General features: G+C 37.1%; 1 protein-coding gene across 6 annotated transcripts in view; it reads right to left on the bottom strand.

Moving 5' to 3' along the window:
* Positions 1 to 1116: 1116 nt before the first annotated feature.
* Positions 1117 to 12862, bottom strand: part of LDLRAD3 (low density lipoprotein receptor class A domain containing 3) — a 181011-nt gene continuing 169265 nt past the window's right edge. For all 6 annotated transcript variants that reach the window (XM_058161667.1, XM_058161668.1, XM_058161669.1 and 3 more), the window contains 2 exons: positions 4492 to 4837; positions 1117 to 1912 (listed from right to left, as the gene is read on the bottom strand). In XM_058161667.1, the coding sequence (XP_058017650.1) occupies positions 1660 to 1912; positions 4492 to 4837 (599 nt within the window). In that variant the 3' untranslated portion in view covers positions 1117 to 1659. The remainder of the gene's footprint in view (positions 1913 to 4491; positions 4838 to 12862) is intronic.

Genomic DNA, 12862 nt, shown 5'->3' with positions numbered 1-12862 from the left:
AGAGAGAGAGAGAGAGAGAGAGAGAGAGATCTGTCAAAATAGGTATCCAAAGAATCCACCAAATTGTTATATTACACTTATCCAAGATAAAATGCTAAAAGCTGGTTCACACAACCCCTAAGATACACATACCAATTACAAAAGAATACAAAGTAGACTTTTTTTATTTTTTACTATGAGGAAGAAAGATGAAATTAGGCACATTGTGATAGACTATGAGAGCTTTGTTCAATCTGGCTGTAGGGTTATTGTCTCCTATTCTGGATCACAGAACAGAACGATTTGGGAATCTCAAATCTCGACTGGAAGGAGATAGCCTCCAGTATATAAGTCACACTGACTGTGATTCAGGGAGAAAGCAAATGGCCATAAATAAGGGTAGACTTTGGTGGCCTGATCTTCCATGAACCTGTCTAGTCCTCTTTAAAGCCATCCAAATTGCTGCCGTTACTCACTGTTGGCAGCAAATTCCATAGATCAAATACCTGCTTGATAAGAGAGTAATTCATTCTGATGATCCTAAATTGCCCTACATTTTGTGTCAATGAATGATCTCAAGTTCTAACATGGAGAAAGGGAGAAAATCACTTACCTATATTGTGAATGTGATTTTGTAGACTTCTATGCTGTTTCTTTTACCTTCCTTCATTTCAAGCTTCTTGCTGGGAAGCAATTCCAGTGCCCAAATCATTTCAATTGTCCTTTTTGTGCCTTTTATAGCTTTGTGTCATTTTAATATGTTGAGTGGGAAGAACCACAAACAATATTCCAAGTGTAATCACAACATGGGTATACAGTATATAAGGACATTAGGATATCAGCAATTCTATTTCAATTCCCTTTTTAATGATTCCAGAGACGGAATTCCTTTTAATTTAATTTTCTTTTGTAAGAGCAGCTGCATACCGAGTTGGTATCTTCACTGAACTATCCACCATGACTATAAGATCTGTCTCCTAGTCAGTAGCTATCAGCTCAAATTCCATTACTGTTTAGGTGGCTTAAAATCCTTTTTATCCTATCCATCAAAAATTATATTAACTTTTCTTACTGAAGTAATAAGAGTTTACTCCATGGTGATTTAAGCACAACATAGTTTAAACCGTACAGATGATATTTCCGATGACCCTTCAGAATTTTATTTTTCTATTGAAAGAAGTGGACATCCAGATGCCATCAGCAATACAGTTCAATACTTGCATTAAAGCAAGTCTCATTTACTATTATTTTTATATACATTCTTACAATCATAAATAAGAAATTTTTAAAAAGCAATAAAGATCATTTGAAACACAGGCATTTCTTGAGACACATGTATGTTTGATTTCAGTACATGAATTCTAGTAAATTCCCGATACACTTTAACAGCATGTTATAACAGAGAGGAAGTGAAAGTGAACTGTTCTCAGTTGCTTCAACCTTCATAATTCAGTAGTTAAATCTAGCACGACTGAGGCCACTGGCACCTTTTCTTGCTCATTCTCCCTTGAAATGATTGAGGGAAGTTGTTTAATGGCAATGCACATAGCTCTTGTTCTTTTCACAGAAACACTTGCGATCATCATGTAGAAAAAGGCCAAATGATTTGGGACTTCTTAATTTCAGTACAAGTTCAAGCACACATCCATAAAAATGTGCATAAATAATTGTTTACAGTTTTCAGACTGGAACTGAATTGATCAGCGAGTCACTTTGCTCGGCTGTAATTTCACACAGCGTACTGTGATGCTCCATGCTAGTAAAAAGGTTTCTTGATGGACGACTGTCCAAAGTCTCTGGACCTCTTGCCTCTGAAGCATCTGTGCTTACCACACTTCCAGTTCGAGAACGATATGGAGGAAGATCTAAATGATTCCGGGATCCTGTTTGTGAGGAATATGGAGGCGGAGGAAGATCAAACCACGGGGGTCTGCTGCAAAGTATAAATTAGATGTCAAGTTACCACATGTATGAAATAAACAGCATCTGAATTTTGCTTCAACAAATTATAAAGACACAAAGGGACTACTCATTCCACTAACATTCCCTACCGTCCCATTTGTGACATCCAGAAGGCCATTCTGGGCAAATTTAAGAATGAAAATGGGTTTATTTTACCCCTCAGATGCTTCAAACCTTTGGAAACCCAGGGGGACAAACTCTCAGCTTATCCTGTAAGACAACTGTCTTCCAGTGGCATTATTTTCAGCTTCCAACTGATCAGGGGAGGGCGTTCTATTCCTTGATCCTGGGAAAATGTCCCAGTTCAAGTTACCATATTAAAATATAGATGCATACAAAATGTTCACAACTTGAATGGCCATGTCACAACAGAACTGACTTGATGGGTTGACTTTTGACAAGTAAATTTTGTTCAGAAGCCAGAAACATCCATTCAGCCTGTACTCAGTAGTGCTTGGCCCCAGTCTTATTAAACTGCAATTTTTGATGTTACTGGAAGAGAAAAATAATGAGTTGGTTAAATTTTAGGAATTTTACTTTATGATGTGCAGTCCCTAGTATACTACTCCAAGGCCAATTTTAGCGGTCAGCTCAGGGAAATTAAATATAGGTGATGGTGGCCAAAGCTAAGCCTCAGGAATCCACCAAGACTCAGGCTTCTCAAGATGTATTCTGGCATCAGAGATGGTATTCAGCAGGTTCTGACCGTATCTGGAGAACTAGTAGCGGAAATTTTGAGTAGTTCAAAGAACTGGTAAATACCACCTCTGATTAGTCCTGCCCGTGTCTATTCTCTGCCTTCCGAGTCCCAACTGATTGGGAAGAAATGGGGATTTTGCAGTAACCTTCCCCTGGAGTGTGAAGGGAATGGAGTTTTTACAGTATCCTTCCCCTGCCATGCCCACCAAGCCACACCCGCAGAACTGGTAGTAAAAATTTTTGAATCCCACCACTGTCTGGTATCTCACAAACATACTACAATTGTTTATAACTATGTGTTATTGTAGGGTAAGTTGATCTTACTTTGCATTGGAAACAGGGATGAAACAAGAAGGAGTAGAACAATTCTATTTAAAAGTCTTATGTCTCACAAAATATACTTAGAACGACTTCTCCCCATGTGAAAACATAAAGTGCTTTGTGTTTTTTACAACAGATGGTGGGACCAAATTGATGACTTATTAGAAGTCGATCAGAATCACACAAGTCGCAGCCACTCATCCCCTTTATCACCACTGAAATCAATAAGAATCTTAGCAGCGAAATCAAGAAATTAATGGACTGGCTTCATATGTTAAAAATGAAAAAAAAAACCCTACAATTTAGTTCCCATAACTGATTGCAGACAAATATATTGAATTGGTATCTGTTGTTGAAAGGGACTTCTCATTGATTTTCAAGTGCTAAATTTTAAAAGCTTGGGGAATTAAATTAAATTCTGTATAAGGCATATATGCATCACTTAGTGATAAATCATTAGTTGCCATGGTTTTGCATTAACCCCCCTTTCGGGGGAGGGGCAGAGATACTATAAATGGATTTTTAGTTTTCCTCAATGGATCCAGATCTTCCTCTCAATATATTACCCCCAATATATTGTTACTAAGAAATACAAGTGATTGTCTCTTTAGTGGAAATTGTGATCAGTTTGTAAGAATCTCGTGCAGATCAAGTGATGCTATTCATACTGAAATGCAATTTGTCCATTTATTCAAAGACAAGCTTTTTTAAAATTAAATATGCTTTAAATTATTTATAGTGATTAAGCAGCTCCCAGGCAATACCAATGAAATGCAGGAATGCCCACTATATGTCACATTGGAAGGTAAAGTTTGGAAATAGGTGTGCGTGTGCCTGTGTGTGTGTGTGTGTGTTTCTCCCTTCAGTTTTGGACAACAATGGCAATACTAGCCTGACATTCTGCATAGTTTTTTTAGAGCTCTGTTACTCACTAGCCTGGAAATCGTGTACATATCTGCCTCAGTTTTTAAAAAAGAAAACAGCAAACACAAGTGAAAAGTGATCTTTTCATGGGATGAAAATGGCATCATGTTGGCTTAAAAAGCATCTTGAGTAGGGTACAAAAAGGAGTCTTAACTGAAAATGGCCTCTACACTGAATAAACTCCAATTCATTCTAATGAGCTAAATTGATAATTATGATCAAAATATGAATTCCACATATATTTCCATGACATACTTCAATTCTGAAGGAATCATTTTTGAAATTGGAGGATAAGACAGATTTCTGTCTGCAGAACTTTAAAGTGGATTTCTGTACCGAGGAGGAAATTGTGCTTGATGAAGTTCAAACTGCTGCAATTGCCTTGCCTTAATGACAGTAAATAGTCAGGCAAGAGATTTGGGTATAAATATTGAAGGAGTTTATGAGGCATCAACCCAGTAAAATCAATGCTAATGAAGCAAGGGGTGGTGCAGTTGTTAAAGGAAGCTATCATGAAAGAGAAGCATAGGGTTCACAAAAACACAGAACAAAAGGTTTAGCACACAGCTTCAAAGAAACTCCACTGGTTACACTACTGCAATGTACCTTTGATCTAGCACAGCTTCTGAATAAGATGGTGGTGAATCTAAATCTGGAGGTCTATGATAGCCCTGGGTAGACATATACTGGACCCCATTGTTAACATTATAGGTGACATTGCACTGATGTGGATGATCAAGGACGACGAGACGAGACAGGAGGACAGGATGCTGCAGTCGATGTACGGGAAGTGTCATGAGGTTGTTGCGTTTTCGTTGATGGTGCAAAATTAGGGCTAGGAGGGCCACCACCAACACAAAAATAGCCGAGCTGCCAATGATTGCATACGTAACGCTGGGATAGAAGATCAGCTGAGGCTCTGTTGTCACGTAATTCTGATTGCTGTCAGCTTCTGCAAGTGAGAAGAAAAAGAGAGCGATACAATTAATCTCTGCGAATGAGATGCTGCACTTTTCAATATATCTCTTGTCTACTAATTTAACACCACTTCCTAAGCTTTTCATCAAGGTTTTTTCTTGGTTTAGAAAGTGTGGAAAATTGGCTTCTTAAAAACAAAATAAGTATCGACTAACTTCAATTGCATATTTCACCCCACCTGTTTTGGAAGTTTGTCTTTGGAACACTCTTACTGACTATGGAGGAAAAGAAAACTCAATACAAAGATAAGCTCTCTTTCCTTTATCAAGCTTTGTGATTTAGCTTTCAGTAAACAGTTGAATTTAGAGACTCACATCTGTTTCCATGGTCTAGAACAGGGGTATCAAACTCGCAATATGTTGTCGTCATGTGATGTATCGCAACTTTCCCTTCGCTAAACCGGGAGTCTGTTTGGCCAGTGCATAACGCATCCAGCCTGTGGGCCACGAGTTTGACAGCCCTGGTCTAAAATTTAGGCATGAATTCAAATCTCAGGCATCCCATTCCATTGTTGATTTACAGAAATCTCAAGCCCATTTACCTATCACCTGCCTATGGTATAATTTCTGAATCCAGTTGCCTGAAGTGATTCTTCACAATGAAGTATAGGCAATTAAATACAAAACTATTTATATTTCTGCATTATATATTGGTTCTGATTATGCAGCACCAAGCTATTATTACTTTCCCCCAAAGAAATAATATGCTGCATCGTAAAAACAAAACAAGATCTGAAAACTGCATCAAGTTATTAAAAAATTGGCAGGTTGTTATTTTTAGAAAAACCAAGAGCCTGTAGAAGAAAATAATTATAAAAGATTAAATTTACATTTTTTCCCACTATAGCGTATTGAGACAAGAAGTATACCATGCTGCCAATTTCTTTTATTAAACCCCTTTTAATATGCTGATAAGAAACAGTTTGCATAGTATAGAGATGTGATGGTGAACCTATGGCACACGTGCCACAGGTGGCACGTTGAGCCATATCTGTGGGCATGTGAGCGTTGTCATAGCTCAGCTCCAGCGTGCAAGCACGCATTGGCCACCTGATTTTCGGGCATCCAGGCCCACCGGAAGTCAGGAAAAGGGCCATTTCCAGCCTCTGGAGGGACTCTGGGAAGGTGGAGAAGGCCATTTTCACCTTCCCCCGGCTCCAGAACCTTTCTTGGAGCCTGGGGAGGGTGAAAAATGGCCCCACCATGCCATCACATGCCAAAAGCGGGGGTTGCGTGCGCAGGGGCAGGGCACATTGAATTATGGGTGTGGGCATATGTGCACGCGATCCCCTGTGCTCCCCCCACTTTTGGCACGTGACGGCAAAAAGGTTAGCCATCACTGGTATAGAGCTTGGAAGTTGACAACACATAATAATGAGAAATCTAGACACCCATGATAACTTAACAATTGAAGTAGTATTCTGAGATTTAGCAAACATATATCCTAAAATCAAAATCTATCTTCTTTCTCAGTTTGGACATTACAGCACTACAATGCCTTACATATTAAAATGCAAACTGCCTATTCTAGGATACTTATAAGAGAGATCTAAGTCAGAGAAGACTATAGATTTTAAACTAATTTATTTATTTATACTTAATATTTCTATCTCTATGTTAATTACATCCAAAGACTTCTATTTTGATAATACTTGGCTTGTCAGCTAAGAAAGAATGGAGGAAGAGCACAATTATAGTCATAGGTTGTTCTACCATATTTGAGGACATGCTAAACTATGGGCGTCAAACTTGATTGTGTGATGGGCCAGATTGTTACATATTGCGATGTTTTTTGCCTTTGTGGAGTCAGGATGGGCGTGGCCTGTGCGTGATTGTATCTGGCCCACGGGCCCCCAGTTTGACAGGCCTTGCTAAACCATAGTTCTAAAATATTATTCCTGAAAAAGATGCTTCCTTCTATAGAACAGGTTGAGGCCACTGAAGGAAACCAACATCTCTTGATCTCAATCTCCTTTGATATGAAATGATTTTAAGTAAAGAACACTTTTTTGTCTCAGCATTCCATTGAGTTTACTGCTTATAATCTCAGTAGCACTTTACATCTGAAAATCAGGACAGGAGACTTGCAACCAAGTTTACAATAAGAACCAAATGAACAAAGTTTAATTAACAAATAGGAACAGTATCTACAATGGCTGAATGCATATGATTAGGAATAGAGTCTATAATTACTTAGACCATCACCAATACTAGTGACAAAATTATTTTTTCTTGGAGGCTCACATGATGATCAAGAATGTCAGAATCAGCAGCAGTAAAGATTTGATAAGCAGTATACATGCTAGACAAGGGTAAGCCGAGTTGAATAATAGACTGAATGCAGTAATTATATATACTAAGGCCTATATTCAAACAGCATTCTGTGTGCCTTTGGCGTTTAATCATGGCAGCCACATGACCACGGAGACGTCTTCGGACAGTGCTGGCGCTTTGGGTTTGAAACAGAGATGAGCACCGCCCTCTAGAGTTGGGAACAACTAGCACGTGCGATGGGAATCTTTATCTTTACCTATATTCAAATTCTTGCTTGGCCATGCAAGAACACTGGATGACCCTGAGACAGTCCTGACTGGGTCATTGTGAAAATAAAGGATGTTTGTTGTGAGAAAATAGTTATAAATGCAGCTTAAACCTTAAAGTGGGGGATACACATGATACACAATGTAGCAGATTTTTTTTTTTTTGGATGGACATAATTAAAGTAATTTAAGAACATCAGAGCTACAAAAGAGAATATATACTGTGCAAATACCCTCAATCTGTACAAAATTAGATTCTCACAAACAAAATTAGAGCCGTGGTGGTGCAGTGGTTAGAATGCAGAATGGCAGGCTAATTCTGCCAACTGCCAACAGTTCAATTCTCACCGGCTCGAGGTTTACTCAGCCTTCCATCCTTCTGAGGTTGGTAAAATGAGAACCCAGATTGTTTGGGGCAATATGCTGACTCTGTAAACTGCCTAGAAGGCTGTAAAGCAGTGTGAAGAGGTATATATAAATCTTATTGCTATTGCTCACAACTTAGAAAGCCAAAGAAATCTACTCTGTGTTTATTGGCAAATTATGCTTCCTTTCTTAGGAATAAGGTGTGAACATAGAAAATAAATGCAACTTTCCTTTTTGGCATAACCCTTTTCAAGAAGAGAAAGAGAAAAACCACCTGCGAGTTATTCCTTACTAGCTACTTGTACTGGATAGTGGGAGTTCTAACATTATAACGGATGGATTTAAAGTAGGGCTGTCATATATAGGTTGCAAAAATCTAGATACCTTTTCCCACCATTTGTCATATAGATTTTTGCAGCTCTGGTAGGTTTCATTTAAGGGCTTACACTATTTTGCTTTGAAACCAAAGGTAATTTTAGAAAAAAGAAAATTTTCTATTCTGGCAATTTTTAGCAAATTTTTAACAGACAAGGCCAAAAAATTAAGTTTCTTAATTTAATATATTAATTTCTTAATATAAGATTTTCTTAACATGAGATCTCCTCAGTTATTAGTGGCCACTGATGAAATAAAAAATCTGTGGAAAAGCAACCAAGGATTTACACATTGAAAACATCATCTGGGCCTTTGTTTTATATTTGAGGCAGAGGATTACACAATTAAAATGTTCAGAAGCAGCCTTACTTCTTAACATGTGCAATGTTTCCTAGTTACGGACTCTAATTCACAAGAGCGAAGTGAATTGTTATACAGCTCCTTTTGGCAATTGCTTAGCACTGCAGGATGATTGCACACTAACTCATCAAATAAAGGCCCAGAACTTCACCTCTCACCTTCTCTCCTTTTTATTTCTCACAACACTGTATAATTATCTCGAGAGCTTCTTCTGTCCCAGTTTCAGTGCCAAAAATGGGTATGTGTGTGTGATGAGAATCAGCAACTTGAGACAATAAGCCAGGATCACATTAACATTAAGCTACTGTTTTAAAATTAATTCTATGAACTATACAAGCTTCTGATCCATTGGCCGCATTGCATAAAATAGTTTGATGTGTTCAAATCAAATAACCTTTTGTTTCTTGTCAGAAACTGCATACCCCTCAGGACAATCATTGAGGGCTATATACCAATAATAGGTTGTGATAAAGTAATTTACAAATAGTCCTTGACTTATGACCACAACTGAGCCCACAATTTCTGTTTGTTAAATGTTAAGTTATTAAGTAAGTTTTGTCCCATTATAGAACTCTCTTGCAGTGAATCACTGCAGTTGTTAAATTACTAACATGGTTGTTAGGTGAATATGGTTTCCCCACTGCCTTTGTTTGTCCGAAGGTCACAAAAGGTCTGAAATTCCTTTTCTTTCTTTCTTTCTTTGATATACTGTTCCCTATTTTCCAAGCAACAGATGCCAAGAAATCGATGGAAAAATGGATCAGAGGTCTGATATGATCAGTCATAGAAGATCTTTGAAATTAGGTCGAGATTCTGTCATGTTCCAAAGATTGCAGCTTGCTGGCTTTTGCCTTAACTGATTGATCAATACAAAAATATATTGTGAGACAGCTAAGGTCCAGGCAGCAGCATCATAAGCACATGGGATGCAGTCATCTTAACTTTCCAAAGTTGCACTTCAAAAGAAGTCCATCCTGGCTTTTACGCTAAAGCATCCATAGCGGGTCATGATAAGATCAAAATGACAACATAGAATCATGAGGTCATCATGCAAATGACACAATTATCTAATTGCATTGTAATGGCTGACACAAGTATGTAAGCCATCTATTTGGGCAATAACATAATGACATACTTGTCATGATTTGTACATCAGTGGCTAGATGCTGACATTAGTCTACAACCTGCACAGATACTTCTTTAGTATAGATAATCCAGAAAATGCCATGATTAATTGAGGAATTATAATTAGTTTTCTCAGGTCCATATAATTCTCTACTGAGATGCACAGATGGCTGTAATAGCTTTACAAATGACATAGTTATTATCTGGAGAATACCAATATGCAAATTCACCAGTGTGCAAGGGCTTTCTTACTGTCCCTCTGGAAAAAGGTAGGCCTTAAAAATGTACACAGGGACTAGCAACATTTGTCTAACATGCAAAGCTAATGCTGTGCAAGAAATAACAAGAGTGAAAAAACTTCTGTGCAAGTAATTAAATGGGCGGAGGGTGGGGAAGAGTTAATCTTGCCCATTTACTAGCCTTCACCAGTGAATATTTACTCCCTCAATTATTTAATCCATATATCCTACAGCAAGGAAGTCTGTCAGAGATCATGAGAATACTGGAAGAATCACAGGCACCAGAAGGTTTAATTATTTTCTGTCTACTGAATATGCCCCCATTCCCCACCCCTTATCCCTTCAGCAAATGCAGCATGTAGATATGTATTTGCCAAAATGGTAATAGGCCTATGCTTGCCCTAGAAATCTTCTGTCCTGAAAGAATAACACTTCATTTCCAATGGATATTTTGAGCACTTTGTATCATCTAGAAAAAGCAGTTTAAACAACAGAAAGATACTATATTAATACAGGCGCTATTGGCTTACAGTGGAGGAAAGGCAGAAGGCTAATAAGATTCAGTTACGGTCCACCGGTTTAATAAGTGTGTGAGTCAAGATGCACTTGGAAAAAAATATGCTAGTTTAAGTGCAAATTAGATGTACAGTGTAAAGTGTATTTTAATCCACTCTAAAATGTAGCATAATCACAGAAAATTGCTTATCTTTTAAGCACTAGTCTGAAAAAAATATGCTAGTACAACATCTAGCACCTCATATAAATTGCTTTAATGATGATCATTTTTGAGAAAAAAATGTCTTTTCCTTTGAAATGGGAAATATGCTTTTCCTTTTCCTGATACAGTTTCCTTCTCTTAAAAGATAGGGTCTGAAATATTATATGTTTCTGTGACCAAGGTTAAAAACTCAGACTAGAAAGCAAAACCATCCCCACCCTTGGCAGAATTACTGGGAGAAGTCATGTAGAAGTTTGGACAAAACTGTCATACCGTGCATTTTATACTGTACCTCTTCGTCCACTGTAGTATGCCAAAAAAGTTGCAAAATCTAAAAAGGTATATCTGGAGACTTTTTAGGATTCATTATAGTACAATATTATGTAATATAATCCAGATAAGATGGAGATACTATTTTAAAAAAACCTTTCATGGAGTGTTCCCTCATTGTGATTAAGGGGTGTGAGCATCCCAATAATACTATAAGCTACACTACTGGGAGTGTACACTCCCAGAAGTGTCAACCATGATGGGCAGATTAAAGAAAGGGATCTCTACCTAGATAAATTGCACTGAAGAATAAAATGTAAGGAAAATCAAAATGGCATTTACAACCAGGCTGATAACCACGATAATATGACTTCTGTAACAGAGTTGTTAACGTTTGGAACTCACTACCTGACTCTATAGTCTCAACTCAAAATCCCAAAAACTTCAACCAAAAACTGTCTACTATTGACCTCACCACATTCCTAAGAGGACTATAAGGGGCATGCATAAGAGCACAAAAGTGCCTACCATTCCTGTCCTATTGTTCCCTTTCATTATATCTAATTAATATAGTTGATGCATACTTTTGCTCATATATATGTTCTTTTCTTTTATGATGTGTTGTTGTTTTATGTCGATGTTTACGTATACTGTTGTGACAAAAATAAAAATAAATAAAAATAAATGAGTCCCTAAAGACAGATGGTATCCAATAAAATACTGGGAAAAAGCAGAGGGTAACTATGAGTAGCCCTGGTGCTTCTGATCTGGACAGATCAAAGCCAAACTATCCAGCTGCTGATGCAACAGAAAACACAGAAGCTTGATGTGGCAAAGATATTAGTCTGTGAAATGCCAAAACCATCAACCAAGGCAAATCTGATCTAACCATAGCCAGAAATATCAAAAAAGAACATTAACATTCCAGAAATCAGTGGACTGAAATGGATTGGAATGGATTGTTTCGTATCAGAAGAACATCAAATTTGCTTTGGACAATTGTGGAGAATCATATTCTGTGGAAAAGAAAATCATAGGACAACTGAAATAGCTATCATGAGTTTGTGTAATCAGTGACAATAAACACATTAACTAAAAGTATCAAAGTCAATGCTTGGATACAACCCCTCCCCCAATTATAGAATGAATTTCATTTGCATCCAAGGCAGGCCATAGCTGCTCAAAGTGACTTTCAATCACAAGATGGGTGACATAAAAATTTAATAAGTAAAATAAATAAATAATAAAAGTATTAGAGCAATTTAACCATAGATGCAGAGGAAGTGAAAGCTGAAAAAAGCAATTTGTAACACCTTGTTGAAACAGTACAGATATCATTAAGAATGTAAAAAACAGGACACAAAATAGAGCTGTCTGAAGATATGCTGAATATAGCTGAAAGTAAAAATAAAAAACAAAGGTCAGGACAAACTGAAGATTATTTACCAAACTAAAAAGACAGTTTTCAGTTTTCTTACAGAGAAGAGCAAGAAGCGACACAGATTTATATTTATAACTGAGTATAATCAAAAAGAGCAAGACATTTATTTAAGAAAACTTACGTTAAATAAAAGAAACTTTATTTTGGGCATCCTAAAAAACAAAGTAAGTAAAATCTACTAGGCAAAAGAGTTAATAAGAAGAATTGATGAGAGCATATAGAAACTTTAAGAACGGATTCCTAAATCAAGTATGAATATGAAGACATGATCACTGAACTAGGGCCAGACATTCTGGAAGTTAAATGGGCCCTAAAATATTGCTAATAATAAAGCTGCAGTTAATAAAATACCAGCCAGACTTTTTAAAATCTTGAGAAAGTATGCATTTAAAGTGTTATTTACTGTCTTTAAGAAAGTATGGAAAAAACAATAAATGGCCAAAAGAACAGTTGTTATTCTGATACCAAAAAGGGCAGTTCTAAAGAGCATTTGAAGTACTGAGTAATTGCACAATCTAGGAAGAAAAAGTTCAAGAGATTACCATCAACTTTAAAATTCTTGCAAT

The sequence above is a fragment of the Ahaetulla prasina genome, chromosome 1, assembly GCF_028640845.1.
Source record: "Ahaetulla prasina isolate Xishuangbanna chromosome 1, ASM2864084v1, whole genome shotgun sequence".
Taxonomy (NCBI): domain Eukaryota; kingdom Metazoa; phylum Chordata; class Lepidosauria; order Squamata; family Colubridae; genus Ahaetulla; species Ahaetulla prasina.
This window is presented reverse-complemented; position numbering and strand designations above follow the sequence as displayed.